This window comes from Poecilia reticulata, chromosome 12 (assembly GCF_904066995.2).
Source record: "Poecilia reticulata chromosome 12, P_reticulata-male-v2, whole genome shotgun sequence".
Lineage (NCBI taxonomy): Eukaryota > Metazoa > Chordata > Actinopteri > Cyprinodontiformes > Poeciliidae > Poecilia > Poecilia reticulata.
In genome coordinates, this window is record NC_088841.1 from 7714128 (window position 1) to 7729425 (window position 15298).

Genomic DNA, 15298 nt, shown 5'->3' on the forward strand with positions numbered 1-15298 from the left:
TCACATCTGAATGCAGGCAGAACAGAAATAAATAGGATTAAACATATTAACATGACACAGTATACCAGTACCATATAAATTAAGACTACACTGCAGCAAGTTCAAGAAGAAAGTGTTTTTTTTTTTTTCGAAAAAGGATAATAAATTCAGCTTTTTGTGTTAAGGTGACAAGACTTTTTGAGGAGTACATGCCAGTTTTCACTGAACCACTGTGAGAGAACATGCTCGAAAAAAGGACTTTGGCGGCGAATCAACAGGCGAGCCGGCGGGTCCGTCTGGAGAAAACGATGTTTTACGGCGTCGCTGCAGAATCCAAACATTGGGCGTTAACGTGTCGGCGACAAACGCCGCACACGTAAGGCCACGACCTCCAGGCACACGCAAATCCCATCGATCCGCCTCATGAGTGGCAGCGACAGGAAAGTTTTTGTAAGAGAAAAGCGCAAATGTCCTTTTTTTTCTGGGTCTGAAGCATAAATTAGAAGCTTTTAACAGTTTGAAAACAAACAAAAAAAATCAAAAGCGGGGAAGATTTGCTCCTTCATTTTTCCGTGTATGAGTCAGATATTCAGTCAAAATCCATTGATTTTGTTCTTTTTCAGTCAAACCAAAGCATTTGTCATGCTATTTATATATATTTATATATGTGTGCGTGTGTGTATATATCTATAATTTTTTTGTCATAGAGAAAACTTCACAGATCGTCACAAGCCTGTTATGACTACATATGAAGAATGCAGCTTTTCATGATATGTTTGCAGCACTCCTATGGCAGCATGAAAGCACAATGTGCACACAGGTCAGAGTCTGTGCCTCGCAGAGCAAGCGTCGGTCAGTTTGGTGTCTCGGAGCAAGATGTCCGCCTTCCTCAACGACTGCACACCTTTGGATTCTCTGCTCCTGCGTGTTTGTCTTTTTTGTTTCTCTTCTTCTCTGTTTTTTTTTTTGTTTGGTTTTGTTTTTACATTTTTTGCAACACCAAGATGAATGCGGGGCATCTGTACATCGCTGCTTGGCGTCTCTTTTTGGAGAAAGAGAATGTGTGCTTCTTCGTGGTCAGGAGACCAGCAGATGACGCGAAACCGGGGAGATCTGAGGAGAGAGAAGAAAGACTCGTTAAACAGGCCAATAAAACGAATGAGGAGGAGGATAATATAATAAAAGCAACAAAAGGTAAAAGGTTAAGTTAGTTAAGTTAGGATTAAAGTAAAAGTTATTTGCAGATAACCTGAAAAATATGTCTTTTCAAAGAACTGCAGTGGAGGAACAGCGTGGGGCAAAGAGTATCTCTTTGACTTAATTTACGTTGCGAGACACAGAAAGTGTCTTTTTATTCACATCCTGTGATCTACAGCAGTTGAGAGAAACAGCAGCCTTGATGTTCACTGTGGTTTTACAGGAGATAAAACCCAAGGGAAGTGATTAATTTCAGTGCATGTTACATTACAATACATTGTAGTGTGTCTAGCATTATTTTCTGCCAAACTTCCACCAACTGTTTCCTGCGAATCATCTGGCTGGCATCCAGCTCCTCATCTCCTCCTGAGCCAACATCACTTCACGCTAACCGTGTTTTATCGTTAGTTTCATTTTGCTCTTTTCATTTTTAAAGAATTTATTTATTATGTAGCTTATCTTGACAGCTCATCTTCATGGCTAACGTGGCTAAAATGTATTTGAATAAATCCCTCTAATGCTGGCACTTAAAAAATATAAATTAATATTGACTGAGTATGTTATATGTAACATTTCCTTAGCCTAAAACTTGAATAAACAATAGCTATGGAAGGAAGTAAAGAACTAATTTCTCCTGCACGTCTTGGATAAACAGAAAGAAAATGTTGGGATGCCACTAAGTCAAAAAAACAAGGCCATGGCCAAACTGGATTTTGAACAACTCAAATCTCTGCAAAGACGGTATGGTGTTTATGTGAACGCTGTTTTCTTAACCTTTAAACCACCAAACTTCTCCATTATTTCAAATTGTGGTTTAACTCTTACTGGTGGTACTTAGGCTCCCTTTAATGGTCCTCAAAACACTTTTTGATGTCACTCATCTATAAGATAAATAAAATACTACCATGTGTGTGAAAGATGCAAACTGAACTAAAAACAATTTATACAATAGCCATGTTAAATTTATAGTTTGAGGTTAGGGAGAAACTTCTGACTTTTATAGCTTCAGAGTACTTTCTGTAACAATCATAACCATAGATTGATATTGGCAGCCAGTTTATACCGTACCTTCACCTAACTACAAGGCATAGTTTTGTTTTTTTTATAAAGAGCATTCATTTTATTTATTTGCCCTGTCCTCAGTTATATAAGGTAGTAGAACACTATTATTTTCCTGGATTTCATGATGCCATCTGTCTCCACTACACGATTTCTAAGAGACAAATCTAGAAAGGAGAAACTCTCACAGTTCGTTATTGTTCTCCTGGAAAAAAACTCAGAGCATTTCTTTCTTTTTTTGTTTCTTTCTCTCTCCTAGCTACAATCTCCTTCTGTGAGGTCAAAACATACTTCCTTTTTCCTTTCATTCCTAAGCACTCGGCCTTTTTTTTCCATTCCTCCTCACTTCTTCTATTCACCACGTTCACTGAGTGGACTTTGTCAGTTGCCATGACAGGCAGGCGCACCGAGAAACAAGTTCTCAATGAAATTAGCAGCAGGATCTTTTACTTCGCTGGACGCTGTGTTGCTCTGGCTTACAGTTAGCTTGAACCTCCTGTCTCATCTGTCCCTTTCGAAGATGAGTCGCTCAAAATAAGGGGGGGGGACAATGAGTTCAAAAAAATGTTTCATCTCAAGAAGGGAAGGAACATTACAACGCAGGAGCAGCGGAGCTGTTCTGAGCTGTCTCCTAACATTATCAGAGGGAAGACGAGCAGAGCTACAAGAATGAGGAGTCTCTCCACTTTCTTCTTGTTTAACTCTCAGGAGCCGAGGCCTGTCAAGGCATTAGGAAAAATTAAAAAATATGAAGAAGAATTGCTTGCACAGCTTCTTACTGTGTGGGGGCATTGGTCTGGGAATTGTGCAAACATAAAGACGAGGAATGTGAGCTCACTACCCATGCTCCACATACGTCTGGCCTGCTTATCGTCAGGGCAGGACTGTTTGGGTTAGAATGAGGTCATCAAAAGAGCAGACAAAATGGTAAATCTTCAGAGTAAAATAACTATTATCAAGGATGATGTGTGTGTGTGTGTGATTGAGTTGTGAAGGATGGGGTTTATGCCTGCAAGCTCTCCAGCTCCCCTTCCTCACTTCCCCTGCTGTCGCTTCTCTCAGTCACCTATTCTTGTAGCTGATGATAAACGGCTTCCGACGCAAGTTGCAAGCTACCTCCCTCTTTTGCAATGTAAAGACCACAGCTCCCCCCGCGGCCCCCATCAAAGATGCGGGGCCTGGAGTGGTGTGGGGGAACTGAGATTGGATTAGTGACAGCAGGGTTTTGAAGCTCGGTGATGTGTGGTACAGCTAATTTACGGATCCTTTTTTCTTCTGAGAGTTTCCCCCCTACGGGAGCTATAAAGGTATCCAATTCTCTTTCAGTTACCCTTTCTGTCCTTCGGCCTTTCCAAACAGTCGCATACCTCACTTAACTGAAGCACCGAAGCACTTAACAGGTCTACCAACTTTAGTCTTGATCTTGTTTTACTAACACAACCCCAGCCTCTTGCACATTCTGAAACAGGCACAAGGAAAAGGGTCCGACCTAAAGCATTGGCATCAACTCAATATTTTGGAACATGAGGGTTGAAAGGCCCTTTCTTATACTAACTCTTGTTAGTATTAATTAAACTTACTGGTTGTCTAGGGATCCTAAATTAGGCGGTTAAAATGCTTAGTAGAGAGTCTAAGGCATGGCTCTTACCTATTGGAGAAGGTACAGGTCAATGGTTCAAGATTCAAGCTGGTAGATGTTTCCAGGTGCTGACAAAGGCAGTAGGGATGAGCGAGTACGGAACAGTTGTGATGCTGTTCCATGCATCGAGTGTGGGGTCGTAGCAGTCCAGAGTTTTACACCGCTGGGTACCAAAGTACCCGCCCACCACGTACAGTTTGTTTCCCGATGCCACAGCCTGGCAGCTCATCCGCTTGGCCGTTACGTCCCCCACTTTAGTCCACTGGTAGTTCTCGCTGCTGAACTTGTAAGCCGAGCAGGCTGAGAATTCGGTGTCCCCGCCCATGACAAATATTTGGTTCCCCAGCACGGCAGCGGCGGTGTAACGCCACGGCTGCGGGCAGGATGCCGGCACAGTCCATCGGTTTTCCTGCGGATCATAGCATTGCACCTTGGGCAGTTTGTCGTGGGTGACACTGGTTCCGCCGAAGGCAAACAACTTGAGTTTCACGCTGACCACTGCCGCGTTGCTCACACCCTCTCTGAGGGGTGCCACCATGGTCCACTTGTTTGCCACTGGGTCAAACTGTTCTACTTGTTTGAGCGACACGGACGGAGAGGCAGGGAGACAGCCTGTCGCCGCAGTGTGTCCTCCAACAACATATAGGCAGTGTTTCAGCTCCGCTGAGCCATGGCCAAACCTGGCGATGAGCATAGGTGCTGCTTTGGACCATTCCTCATGCACAGTGTCGTAGACCCATACGTCTTTGGAAACGCCGTTCTCTGATCCTCTCCCGCCTGTGATGTACACCTTACAGCCAATGGCACAGGCGCTGAACTCCTTCCTGGGACTGGGGATGTCGGCCTTTGGGATTATCTCTTTGGCTTTCTGGTCTACCAGGTACAGTTTGTCACACATGAATGTCTGTCCGCCAAGCAGGAAAAGGGCATGGCTGGTTTTTCTAGGTCGAGCACACGGGCTGTTGACCACGCCATCATTCTGGAGGATCTTCAGCTTGCAGCGAATAGCTTCATCAACCAGTTCTTTGCTTTTGGCCTGATCATTAATCAGCTCTTCTGTTGAAACATTCTCCATTAGAAAGATGGCAGGCAGCAAGGCGAGACGAACCGTTCTCAGAAGCTCTGGGAGGTAGCAGTGCCTCTTTTCTAGGTCATAGTTAATCCAATTAAGGGCAGCTTCATAAACCAGTCTCTCATCTTCTGTCTCCAGCTCCTCGTGCGACAAAAGCTGCACTACCATATCTTTGGGCAATTGGAGAAAGTCCTCTGTCTTGCAAATGGCAGGGAAGTTGCTTAGACACATGCCCCAGGAGAGCTCTGACAGCTTCGTACACTGGTGGGCGTCAGACAGCAACAGCATGCCAAGACAGTTGGACGGATGAAGGTTTCTTTCCAGGAATTCGGCGCAGGCATCACGAATGTCCTGAAACTCCAACATGTCCCCAGCCTCCAGCAGCGACTCTGCATTCTCCTCATTGATCACCACCCGTGATGAGTATGCGTAGTCGAGCAGCAGCTCTAAAACCTCCGGGTGAATCGAGTCTCGGAAGTCGACCTCGCTGGCCTGGCTCTCCCTCAGACCGCCACTGAACATGGCCTCGAAGTAGCGGCTGCACGCGGCCAGCACGGCACGGTGGCAGGGGAAGGAGCGGCTGCCCGCGTGGAGGAGGACGTCTGTAAAGAGCCTCTGCTGCCGTAGAGCGTTGAGGTGCATGAGGACACTGTCGGCATAGGAGGATTTGTGGAAAAGGTAGATGTTCATGGAGCCGGTGCTGGCTCGGGATTTCCGGTTCTCATGGACGCACACTGACATTTTCATTGAATCCTGAAAAAAAATAAACAAATCTCCCATGAATGCAACATATTTAAAATCTATCAGAACAGATATAAAACACATTCTCTTTTACTATAACACACTTTAGGCAAGTCTTAATCTTTTAAATCGTGTATTTATATTTCATGTGGCTATAAACTCAAGAAAAATATTACTAGAGAAGATTCTCTTCAAAGTTAGTCATAAAAAAACAGATTAATCAGCTAGTAAAATAGGCCTAATTTGCCTCACAAATGTAATTCTCAGCAGTGAATGCTGTATGCAAACACTAGGATGTTGATGTGGCAATATTGAATCGTTCAATGCTAGTGTCCATAAAAGGATGAGAAAACATGCACAGTCTGGAAAAGGGAAAACAAAACTCCATCAGCAATAGACTGCATCATGTACACAGTGTGTCCTTGGCCAAGGACAGAGCAACTGTATTCTCTAGAAAATATTAGACCTTTATCTCTGAGCATTTCTTAAGAGAAAACTTTAAAACATGCAAGTTTGTTTTTCAAAGAAAAATGTGAGCTTGATTCTTCATTGTGATCACCCTCACTCACCCAAGAACCTGTGTGAGCTTGTACATCCACATAAAAAAAAACATCAACATACTGTGTCTGCCCTAAAATCCACACTCCTCAATAAATTTCACACAATCTCGCACTATTGCATGTAATACATAAGCTCTAAAGTCGTCCTTTCTGAGCTTCAAGTGGATCCAGCTTGCTTGTTGTTTCCTTATTGGCAGAAAGCAGCTGCAGTGTTCGGTCGGCTCCCAACCTTCCAGTTACCGGGAATTCCAAGGATTCCAAACATTGGAGGCAAAAGGCTCTCGCAAACATCCATAAAAACCTTTTCTAAACACCTGTGAGGCATGATGCATTTCTCCCTCTGCGCTCCAGATTTCTGTTTACTTGACTGAAAATGTGAATGCCCTCTGAACCCTTTTTTAAAAATTAAATTTTGCTGTGCAAAATATTTGGCGTTATTTTTTTTAACGCATTAAGATGACATTAGAATTTTTCACTTTGCATAAGTCATACAATAAGAATAAGGATGCTTTATATTTAATACAAACATAGAGCCTTTTTTTTAACATGACAGTATTTACATATTAACTAGTGCTATGACGATTTTTATATGTTTCCTTGTTTAGTTACAGGTGTAGTCCATCATATGTAAATAAAGAGTTAAAGGAATGATTCAGGATTTTTGAAACAAGGTTTTGTTAAAGGTTCATAAGCAGTTACTATCTCTCCTGGCATCTTCATTTAGAATAAATCCATATTTGTTGGTCTTGCAAGCTAAAAAGCTAATGGAAAGCCATGTGAAAGCCATGGCTTTCACGTGGCCGTGGCTCTACCATCTCAAAACATGCCAAATATTTTTAAGGTTATGGAAGGTAATACATTTCTAGGAGCCTTTAAACCATAGTGTTGCTCGCAATGACAGTTGTTTACACCAAAGTAAATGATTATTTACACAGGAAATGGATGTTGGAGGTAGTGTGCCACCAAAAATCTTCCTAAGTGAAACGCTTACTGAGAATGAAACATCAAAGTAATGACACGGATGTCCGACTGAAGTTCTCCATGTTCCAACATGTTCCCCCATTTTTTACCTAGAAGTTATTTTTTACCTTCCATGTTAATTAAGAATTTTAATGAATTATTGAGATAAAAAGGTGATAAAATACTAAAAAAATAACAGAAAATCTTGAATTAGAGGGGCACAGAATGTAATGCTGGTGAGTATGAATGGACATATATGCTACAGTTGGCTTTACTCTGACCAAAATACTTGCACGTTTCACCCCAGAAGACTACCGGTGGTGAACCAAAACCTACCTTCATTTGTCTTGAAAATAATCATTATATTTTGTGAAAAATAATGCAATCATAAAGATAAAATAGTGTTTGTATAGTTTACTATGGCTTTTTTGAGATTGGAGCTTAATAAAGGTGGCAAATATCTGCTTTAATTTTGGCTCCTTTCCACCTTGCAGTTAGCTTTAGCCTCCAGGACCAGATAAACTGGATTTACACTAAATGAAGATGCTAACAGGCAAACCTTTGTAATGTCTAATATTTTACTGTCTATAGCATCTTTTAACAGATCCTTGATTGGAGAAATCCTGAACTATCCCTTTAAGTTCTGTTAGAGGGCAGATGTTTTACCAACCTGTCGGTGGTGAGGGATTTTACATTCGCATAAGATTTGAGTTCAAAAGACCTCGTTTGTCAAAAGAGATTCCTCCCGAACTGAAGTACAGAGAGGCAAGGGGACAGTTTCCAATTTCCATAAGTTGCATCATGCGCTTAAGAATCCTCAGAATGCAGCCTTGTGAGGAGGGAAATCAAGTGTGAAGCCTGTAGGTGCAAATGCAAGAGCGGCGAGGATTTGTGAAGAGTACTGTCACTTCTACCTTTGGCTTTAGGTCTCTGTGAATTCTGAAGGAATCGCTTTGAACTCCAGCTTTGATGTTCATGACGCACAAAGAAGTAATTCTTAGCATTTGGCTGCAAGCGTAGTTCCTTAGCCACAGCTCGTCAGTTTCTTTATATTCATCCTATCTCTCTTTTCATTAACAAGTGAAGCACTTTCTGAACTTTTCAGATCACGGTCGTGTGCTGGCCTCACATGCTCGGTCCGTGATTTTCATCGGGTCGATTTACCTAACAAACCTTTGGTTTCATGCTGAACTCAAATGACTTGCGAAACCAAATTAGGGAGCCTTCCCAACAGCTTGGTAAACCGACTCGCTTTGGTGTGTGTTTGTGTGCGTTTCGCACAGGGAGCACCAGCATTATTTGTCAGCAGTTTATGAAACATAAAACCAACTGCTAACTTCGCTCAACAGGCTTTATTGCATTCCAGCAGAGACATGACCGAGGCACACGTCATCTCCTGGAATCAGCGATGATTGGAATATCCTCGCCTGGTCTCTCAACTGCAGGTGCCACCTCCTACACACACACACACACACACACACACACACACACACACACACACGCACGCACGCACACATGTACACACTCCGTCTCTGCTTCTCTAATTGGAAGTTGTAAGTAGCTTGATTTGAGTAAGTGAACCTAATAAGTCCGGGACTTAATTAGCGAGGTTCTGCTTATGCTATTAATTAGCATTTTAATAAATGCGGCCATCTATAGTTCACGTCAGAAGCAGAGAAACAGACATGCAGAGAAACGACTTCAGCAGGAACACAGCTGCAGCTCATATGATTAACTGAACAATGATGATCATGTGTAATGAGGATAAAGGTAAAAAAATTCCAGTATGAACATCTTAAACTATACAAGTCCTTCTGCAGTAGATTATAAATTTTCCCCCTATCAAGTCATAGAAGCTGTCACTTTGTTCTTCGAGTTTTTCTTATTATTTGTTCATCTTTTCAGTCCCAGTGCAAGCACTGATTTGTGTTTTAGGCCAGTGTTTTATGGTTTTCTGTCCTATTACGATCACTCTTCATGTAACTGTGATTGTGTTTTTATGATTTTTTAAAAATCTGCTTTAAATTGGTGCCTTAGTTATGAAAGATAGGTTTGTCTCATTATCATTTTGAATCTTTTTGATACGCTTTATAGCTATGTTTTCCATTTCTGATCATTTTCTGATATTTTTTATAATTTTCCTTATTTAGGCCACAAAGGGCTTCTTTGGGATGATCTTGGGGTAATTTATTGTGATATGCTTTTATCATCTAAAGCACTCTGAATTGTCTTGTGGCTGAAATGTACTATGCAAATAAAAATGACTTGACATAAACTTTAATTTTGCATATATTTATGTCTCACTTGAGCATATTAAAATTTTCTTTAATGTTATCCTTGATGTACCTTTTTTCTAATATAGCAGATATATTTAGCTTTATATGTCCCCAACATATCACATGTCAAATGAAAGTAGAGCTAGTGATCACACTGAAAGTGGAAAAAAAACAACTGAGAATCTGCATCACTAATAAAGCCAAACAGACGCAGTGGTAAAATCTAAATGTCAGCATCGTGGCATTTTGACTAAATAACCTTTAGCTTCAGTATCTCGCTTTTAATTTCCACTCCACAGTAAATTTCTCTACGAGCTGACCTCGTCGCGGCTTAAAACTTTAGAACATCTTCACAACGACAAAATGCGACATGGCCTTTTTCCTCAGAAATGCTAGCAATCTAATCTGCTGTCCAAATGTTTGTTTGTTTGAGTCGAAGAATTTCAAAATGTTCTTGTTTTAATATTCCTACTCTAATATGCATGATGTCCAGTCCTGTGTAATATCCGGAGGACATGTTTTGTATCAAACGATCTGCGGATCATGCGCTGACTTGAAAAGTGATTCGTAGGCGCAACAGTAGAAATTTAGCCCTACGCAAACTGTCCGCACCGTAAAACATAGCAGTGGTGGCAGTGTCATGCTGTGGGGATGCTTTTCTTCAGTATATACAGGGAAAACTCTGAATGTTGACAGTAGGTAGACTCGAAGGGGGTACATACAAATAAAAGGCAAACTTTATGGATAATTGAAAAAATATTGTAAAAACCACGTGCTACACTGTCCTGATGTATCGCCATATCTTTCTGAAATACATAAAAATTTGAGGTTGTTGCCAGATGAAGATTTACAGGATTTGCTCTGCTTACATGGCATGTTATTAGGATCCCACCACTTTCACCGACCAAAGCTCGCCTTGTTAGGAACATGCTGTACGCACTACGCAGAAGTTAGGCTCAGCCTGACAGACTTCTCTAACAAGAACTAACTACAGTAATCTGAGCAGCAGCATCTCCACTGACTTGTCTCTCTGTTGTTGTTTAGGGAGGTATAACGAGACCGCTTTGGAAGGAGGAAAATTCCTCTAAAACGTTAGGTGTGCGTTTGCAAGTATGAGGAAGTGATGCTTTTCCATTGTTATTTCATTCTGCAATGTAATGAGTCCTTTCATATTGACTGCATGACTGAGTTTGTGAATCATCTCTTGTGTGTGCCTCTACCTGGGAAAAAAGCACCAACATTTCTTATTGTTCATGCTTTAAAATGTGAGGATACGCATCCAGAATGCAGTCTTTTCAATACTTGGAGTTTTGATGAGCATTTCTTTTACCCTGTTTGCTTTTTTTTTTTTTTTTTTTTTTCCGTTTTTTGTCTCCCTTTTGAATTTAACATAACACACATTTCTAGGATTCGTACACAATGAAAGTAGCTCGCTGGGCTATGAGAGGGATGAGAGGCAAAATGCCATCCTCATCCTTTTCAAAAGAAACCAGATCCAACAGACGCACAGCCAGACTATGTGCCACATGCAGAAAGAAATACAAGAATGGGAAGGGGGAGAGAGAGAAGTAGAAAGAGAGAGAGGAGGGGAAAAAAAGGTCTGGCTGCAGTCTGGTGGAAATCATTGCCAGGTGCTCACAGTCGACCATGGACACGGGAAGAGAGAGGGATGGGGAGGGAGACAACTTCAAAAGTAAACACCAGGCTTATGTGGACTTAGCTCCGAGCATCTGCCGAGCGAGACGCACAACAAAGACCGCAGATGAACAGCGGCAGTGGCAGCAGGGAACGATCTAAAAACCCTCAAACAGACTCAGACTCATATACAGCCTCGTCCAAGCTGCTGCGATTTAAATAATAATAATTAAAGAAAAGTGACTAGGGAGCGTAAAACACCTTACGCCGCCAGCAAAGAGGAAGAAATCCAGAGGGAGAAAAAAGGGGAAACGTAAAATGCAAACAATAAAAGCAATATTGACATAATGAGAATGTCAACAATTCGCTTCCATTAACCTTGATGCGTTCGACCCGGACCGTTCCCCTTTCTCTGTGCAACTTTAAATTCGTAAGTCGGAGGAGAAAATAAAGCGCGTATGTGGAGGAATTGTTTGTCGTTTTTACCTCTTTGGGTGAAAGAAGGACTTCAGTCGTGCCCGACGGGTCGCTCGAGCATGCCACTCGTGAGAGCGCCACGATGCAAAGCCTTATGCGCTCGCGCGGAGTGGATGGGGGGGACTCCTTTGGTTATCTCCGAGCAAATAGGTCGCAAGAAGAGCCGCTCTCTGGCTAATACGCGGACTGGTCGTCGGGTCTGGTTGTATGCGGTGGAGAAGAGGTGAATAATAAGAGGAGAAGCTGTTTGGAGGCGTTCCTCCGGCTCCAGCTCTGCTCCGCTCCTCTTCGTCGCTCCTCCGCCTGCGCTTCCACTGAAATCAATGGGTGTGTTTACAGCGAGAGGACCGGGATGTCTATGGCAAGCCGTTTCCGTATTTAATCGAAGAACCGCGACTGTTTCTTGCCAGGTTATACAGAGCAATAATACAATTTCCATTTTTCAGAATAGCACTTTTACTAAAGATGACACCATGTTACGTTATAGCGTTTCGCAACTGCAAATTAAAAAATATGAGGTTTGAATGTAACTGCAGTCTTATTAGTGTGTTGCACTGCAACATATCAAATGTAACCTTTGACCTACAAGAACTGCTTTCAATTTATCCTTGTTGGGCCTTTAAATCGAGTCATAATATGTTGTTATCCTAGATGATGTTCACGAATCTCCAAAATATATATGCTTTCAGGCCTCCGACAAGTATAAGGTAAAACAGAAATGTATTTCAATTTGTTTCTTGTATAAGTTGTCTCATATTACCAATTTATAAATTCAGAAAGCTTTTAATGTCCTCGATAAATTAACTTAAACCTAGATCTTGTTTGGGATTGTTATATGTTTGTAACTGTGTGTGAGAAAACAACCCATTACATAATCATTAATATGATATTTTTACTGACTTTGTTGTCTGTCTAAAGAATGGAGTTTGGAAGTTAAAAAGCACTTTTAGAAATCAATAATTAAAACAATGACTGTATTTATGGCTATTAACAAAGAAATTAGTTGATATTTAATACTTTTCTAATTTCAACTTATTATACATTTTTATATTTGAGAGATCAATAAAAAAAATTATCCTACTCAAAATTATAACCAGAATGGATCCATGTTATCCACAACAATATTATCGTCGTCTCATTTTGAAAATGACACAGTGCAACAGAGATCTGAATTAAGCTCTAGATATTCAAGAGTTTTTATTTAGTTATCAAAAAGGTTAGTTGTGAATACGTAGAGTGCTACGAATATCTGAAACGTTCACTTTTACCGAAATAATTGGTTTGTTGATGACTGCTCCATTGCCAGCGCCACCTAGTAAATCTAAAACTGGATTGCCATACCTGAGAGACGGTGAGGGGAGGATCAGCTCGTCGGTCTCAGCGCACGAAACGGAGAGAAGAGAGAGACAAAGAGAGAAAGAGGGGCTCGCATGCATAGAGATGGGACGGAGAGGTTGTCTCACAAGGCGACAGCAACAAGAAACAGAAAGTAATTAAATTAAATATCTCACCTTTTAGATCCAATGCATCCAATGTTAGTGGAGAAAATGATTAGAGTTTGAAACTAAAAGCAGCTCACCATGGTAACCTAATCTCGAGTAAAAAATACCAGTTTAAAATGGTGTTTGCTCTATTTTAAACTGGTATTTAAAACAGAGCAGCACCATTCATAACACCTTGGATGATGCATAACATCACATACCTTTCATTGAAAGAAGAAAGACAACAAATATACTCAATTCTTCTAATGTACTGCAATGATAATTACTGCCTCATTGATGCTATTTGTAACTGTTATTTAGATAATTATGCGTAGACTTAATCATAAATGTAGAATGAATAGAAACTGAGTTTAATAAACGTGCAATAGCCATCATTCAGCCCGCTGACTGGTGTCCAGCAACAGGTGGAGGAGGGGCAGTGCCATTCTCTATCATCTCACATTAGAAGGAAAAATGCTTTAGCAGTTTTCAAACCGTAACCTCTTGAAAACTCTGAATATCTTACCTGCATCTCAACCTTGTCTAGTTAAAACATTTGCATGCCACCTTTAAATCTCTGTGCCGAATTTTGTTGCAGAGGTACATGTAAACATTAGAAGAACATCATGATCTTTAATATCTTTCTCTTTTTTTCTTCTTTTAATTAGACCTAAATTTCAAATGTCCCACTTTACTTAACACATTCCTGACATTCTGTCATGGCTTTTAAATTTGGAGCAACACCCCAAAATTATTCATGGTCCCCTTCTGGGCAGACCATTCAAGGCTCTCTTGTGGCACCCCTGGGCTTTTGGGGTTGGAATGACCCCCTGCCACTGGGTCAACAGATTAACCCCTTTTTTTGTCAGTTTTACCCTCTTTAGGGCCTTTTTTCAATTTATAAGCACAGAGGAACTCTAAGGAAACAATCATTCATTGGTGAAGTTAGACCTTGGGGGGGGGGCAAAACTCATATGTATCAATAAGCTGCTCCTCACTGGTGACATACAGGTGTTTCATTTTGAAACTACTTTGCGATTCAGGTATCGGTAATAGCGGAATAGTTCCCTGTATGGTCCAGCATTTAGAATAGATCCCAGACATGAGAATCCAGCGTCGACGTTAACTACAGGGACATATTTTCAGAACTTATAATCTCTAGGTGACTCCGAGTGCAAAGTTCAATCCCATAGGATTATAAAAACATTATGGTTTCTTTGCCGGGGCTCCCGGAAACGCAGGGTCCAATTTTATCCAATTTTGCGTCGTCTTAACGTGAGTCATGTCTGTGGTCTTCGCTGGCTGTGACCAAACTCTTCGTTGGACCCTTAAGGCAGTGATGCCACTATTTTGTTTTCAAGCTCTGAGCTTGTGATGTGGTGATCGAAGGGCCTTCCCTTCCCATCAGCCGTGTGTGACGTCACCAGTGCACCATTACTGCAAACAACACGTTAAATGACGACTCGAGCTTCATTAGGAACACTGTAAACAGGACCATAATGTGCCGTTAATCCCTAAGCATCTAGATGTAGCAAGAGGGACACCTAGTGGACGAAATATGTAAAAAAAAAAAAAAAAAAAAAGAGAGGCAGGTAAATGAAAAACATTTGGTTTTCCTACCAAGTTCTCCTCTTTTATTTTGTCCAACCTGCTCACAGTGTTTTAGAAAACAACAACCAGTGGTGTCTTATTTGTTTATTATCTTTAAACTAATGTGCTTTGTCAAAAAAAAAAGTCAATGATAAAGCATAAATGTTACAAAATAAATACGTAAAATTCAGCGGGTTATTACTGGTGATCCTAAAAGGGGCCTAATCACAGAAATAGCCCAAGTAGGAAGGGTCTATATGTTGGTCAAATCAATATATTAAATAAAAAAGTTTTCCAAGCAGAGGAGAAAGAGATTACCCCGAACGTGCCAGCCCTAAAATGATGCACTATGCTGTGGGGAGACTTTTCTTCAAAAGGGTCGGGGGAAGCAGGGCAGAGATGATAGAAAGATGAATTATAAGCTGTGTATTCATATTTTAGAATGGGCTATTCAAAGTCCAGACTCAAATGTCAAAGGGCATTTTGTGCCAAAGTCTGAATTACTTGCCATGGAATCAGAATGGAGGTATCTTGTACCCTTAAAAGTTGTGACATGGTGACAGTCAAAGATAGAACATAGAACAACATGCAGAACAATCCATATTACAACACTTATGAAGAGATATTAGATG

At 41.1% G+C, this 15298-nt stretch overlaps 1 protein-coding gene across 1 annotated transcript; it reads right to left on the bottom strand.

Annotated features, from left to right (window-relative positions):
• Positions 1–934: 934 nt before the first annotated feature.
• enc1 (ectodermal-neural cortex 1) lies at positions 935–11796 on the bottom strand. Its single transcript, XM_008423547.3, has 3 exons — positions 11605–11796; positions 3884–5699; positions 935–1092 (listed from the first exon to the last, which is right to left on the bottom strand). Exon 2 carries the CDS (start codon positions 5691–5693, stop codon positions 3918–3920), a length of 1776 nt encoding a protein of 591 aa, XP_008421769.1. The 5' UTR covers positions 5694–5699; positions 11605–11796; the 3' UTR covers positions 935–1092; positions 3884–3917.
• Between the last annotated feature and the right edge of the window lie 3502 nt (positions 11797–15298).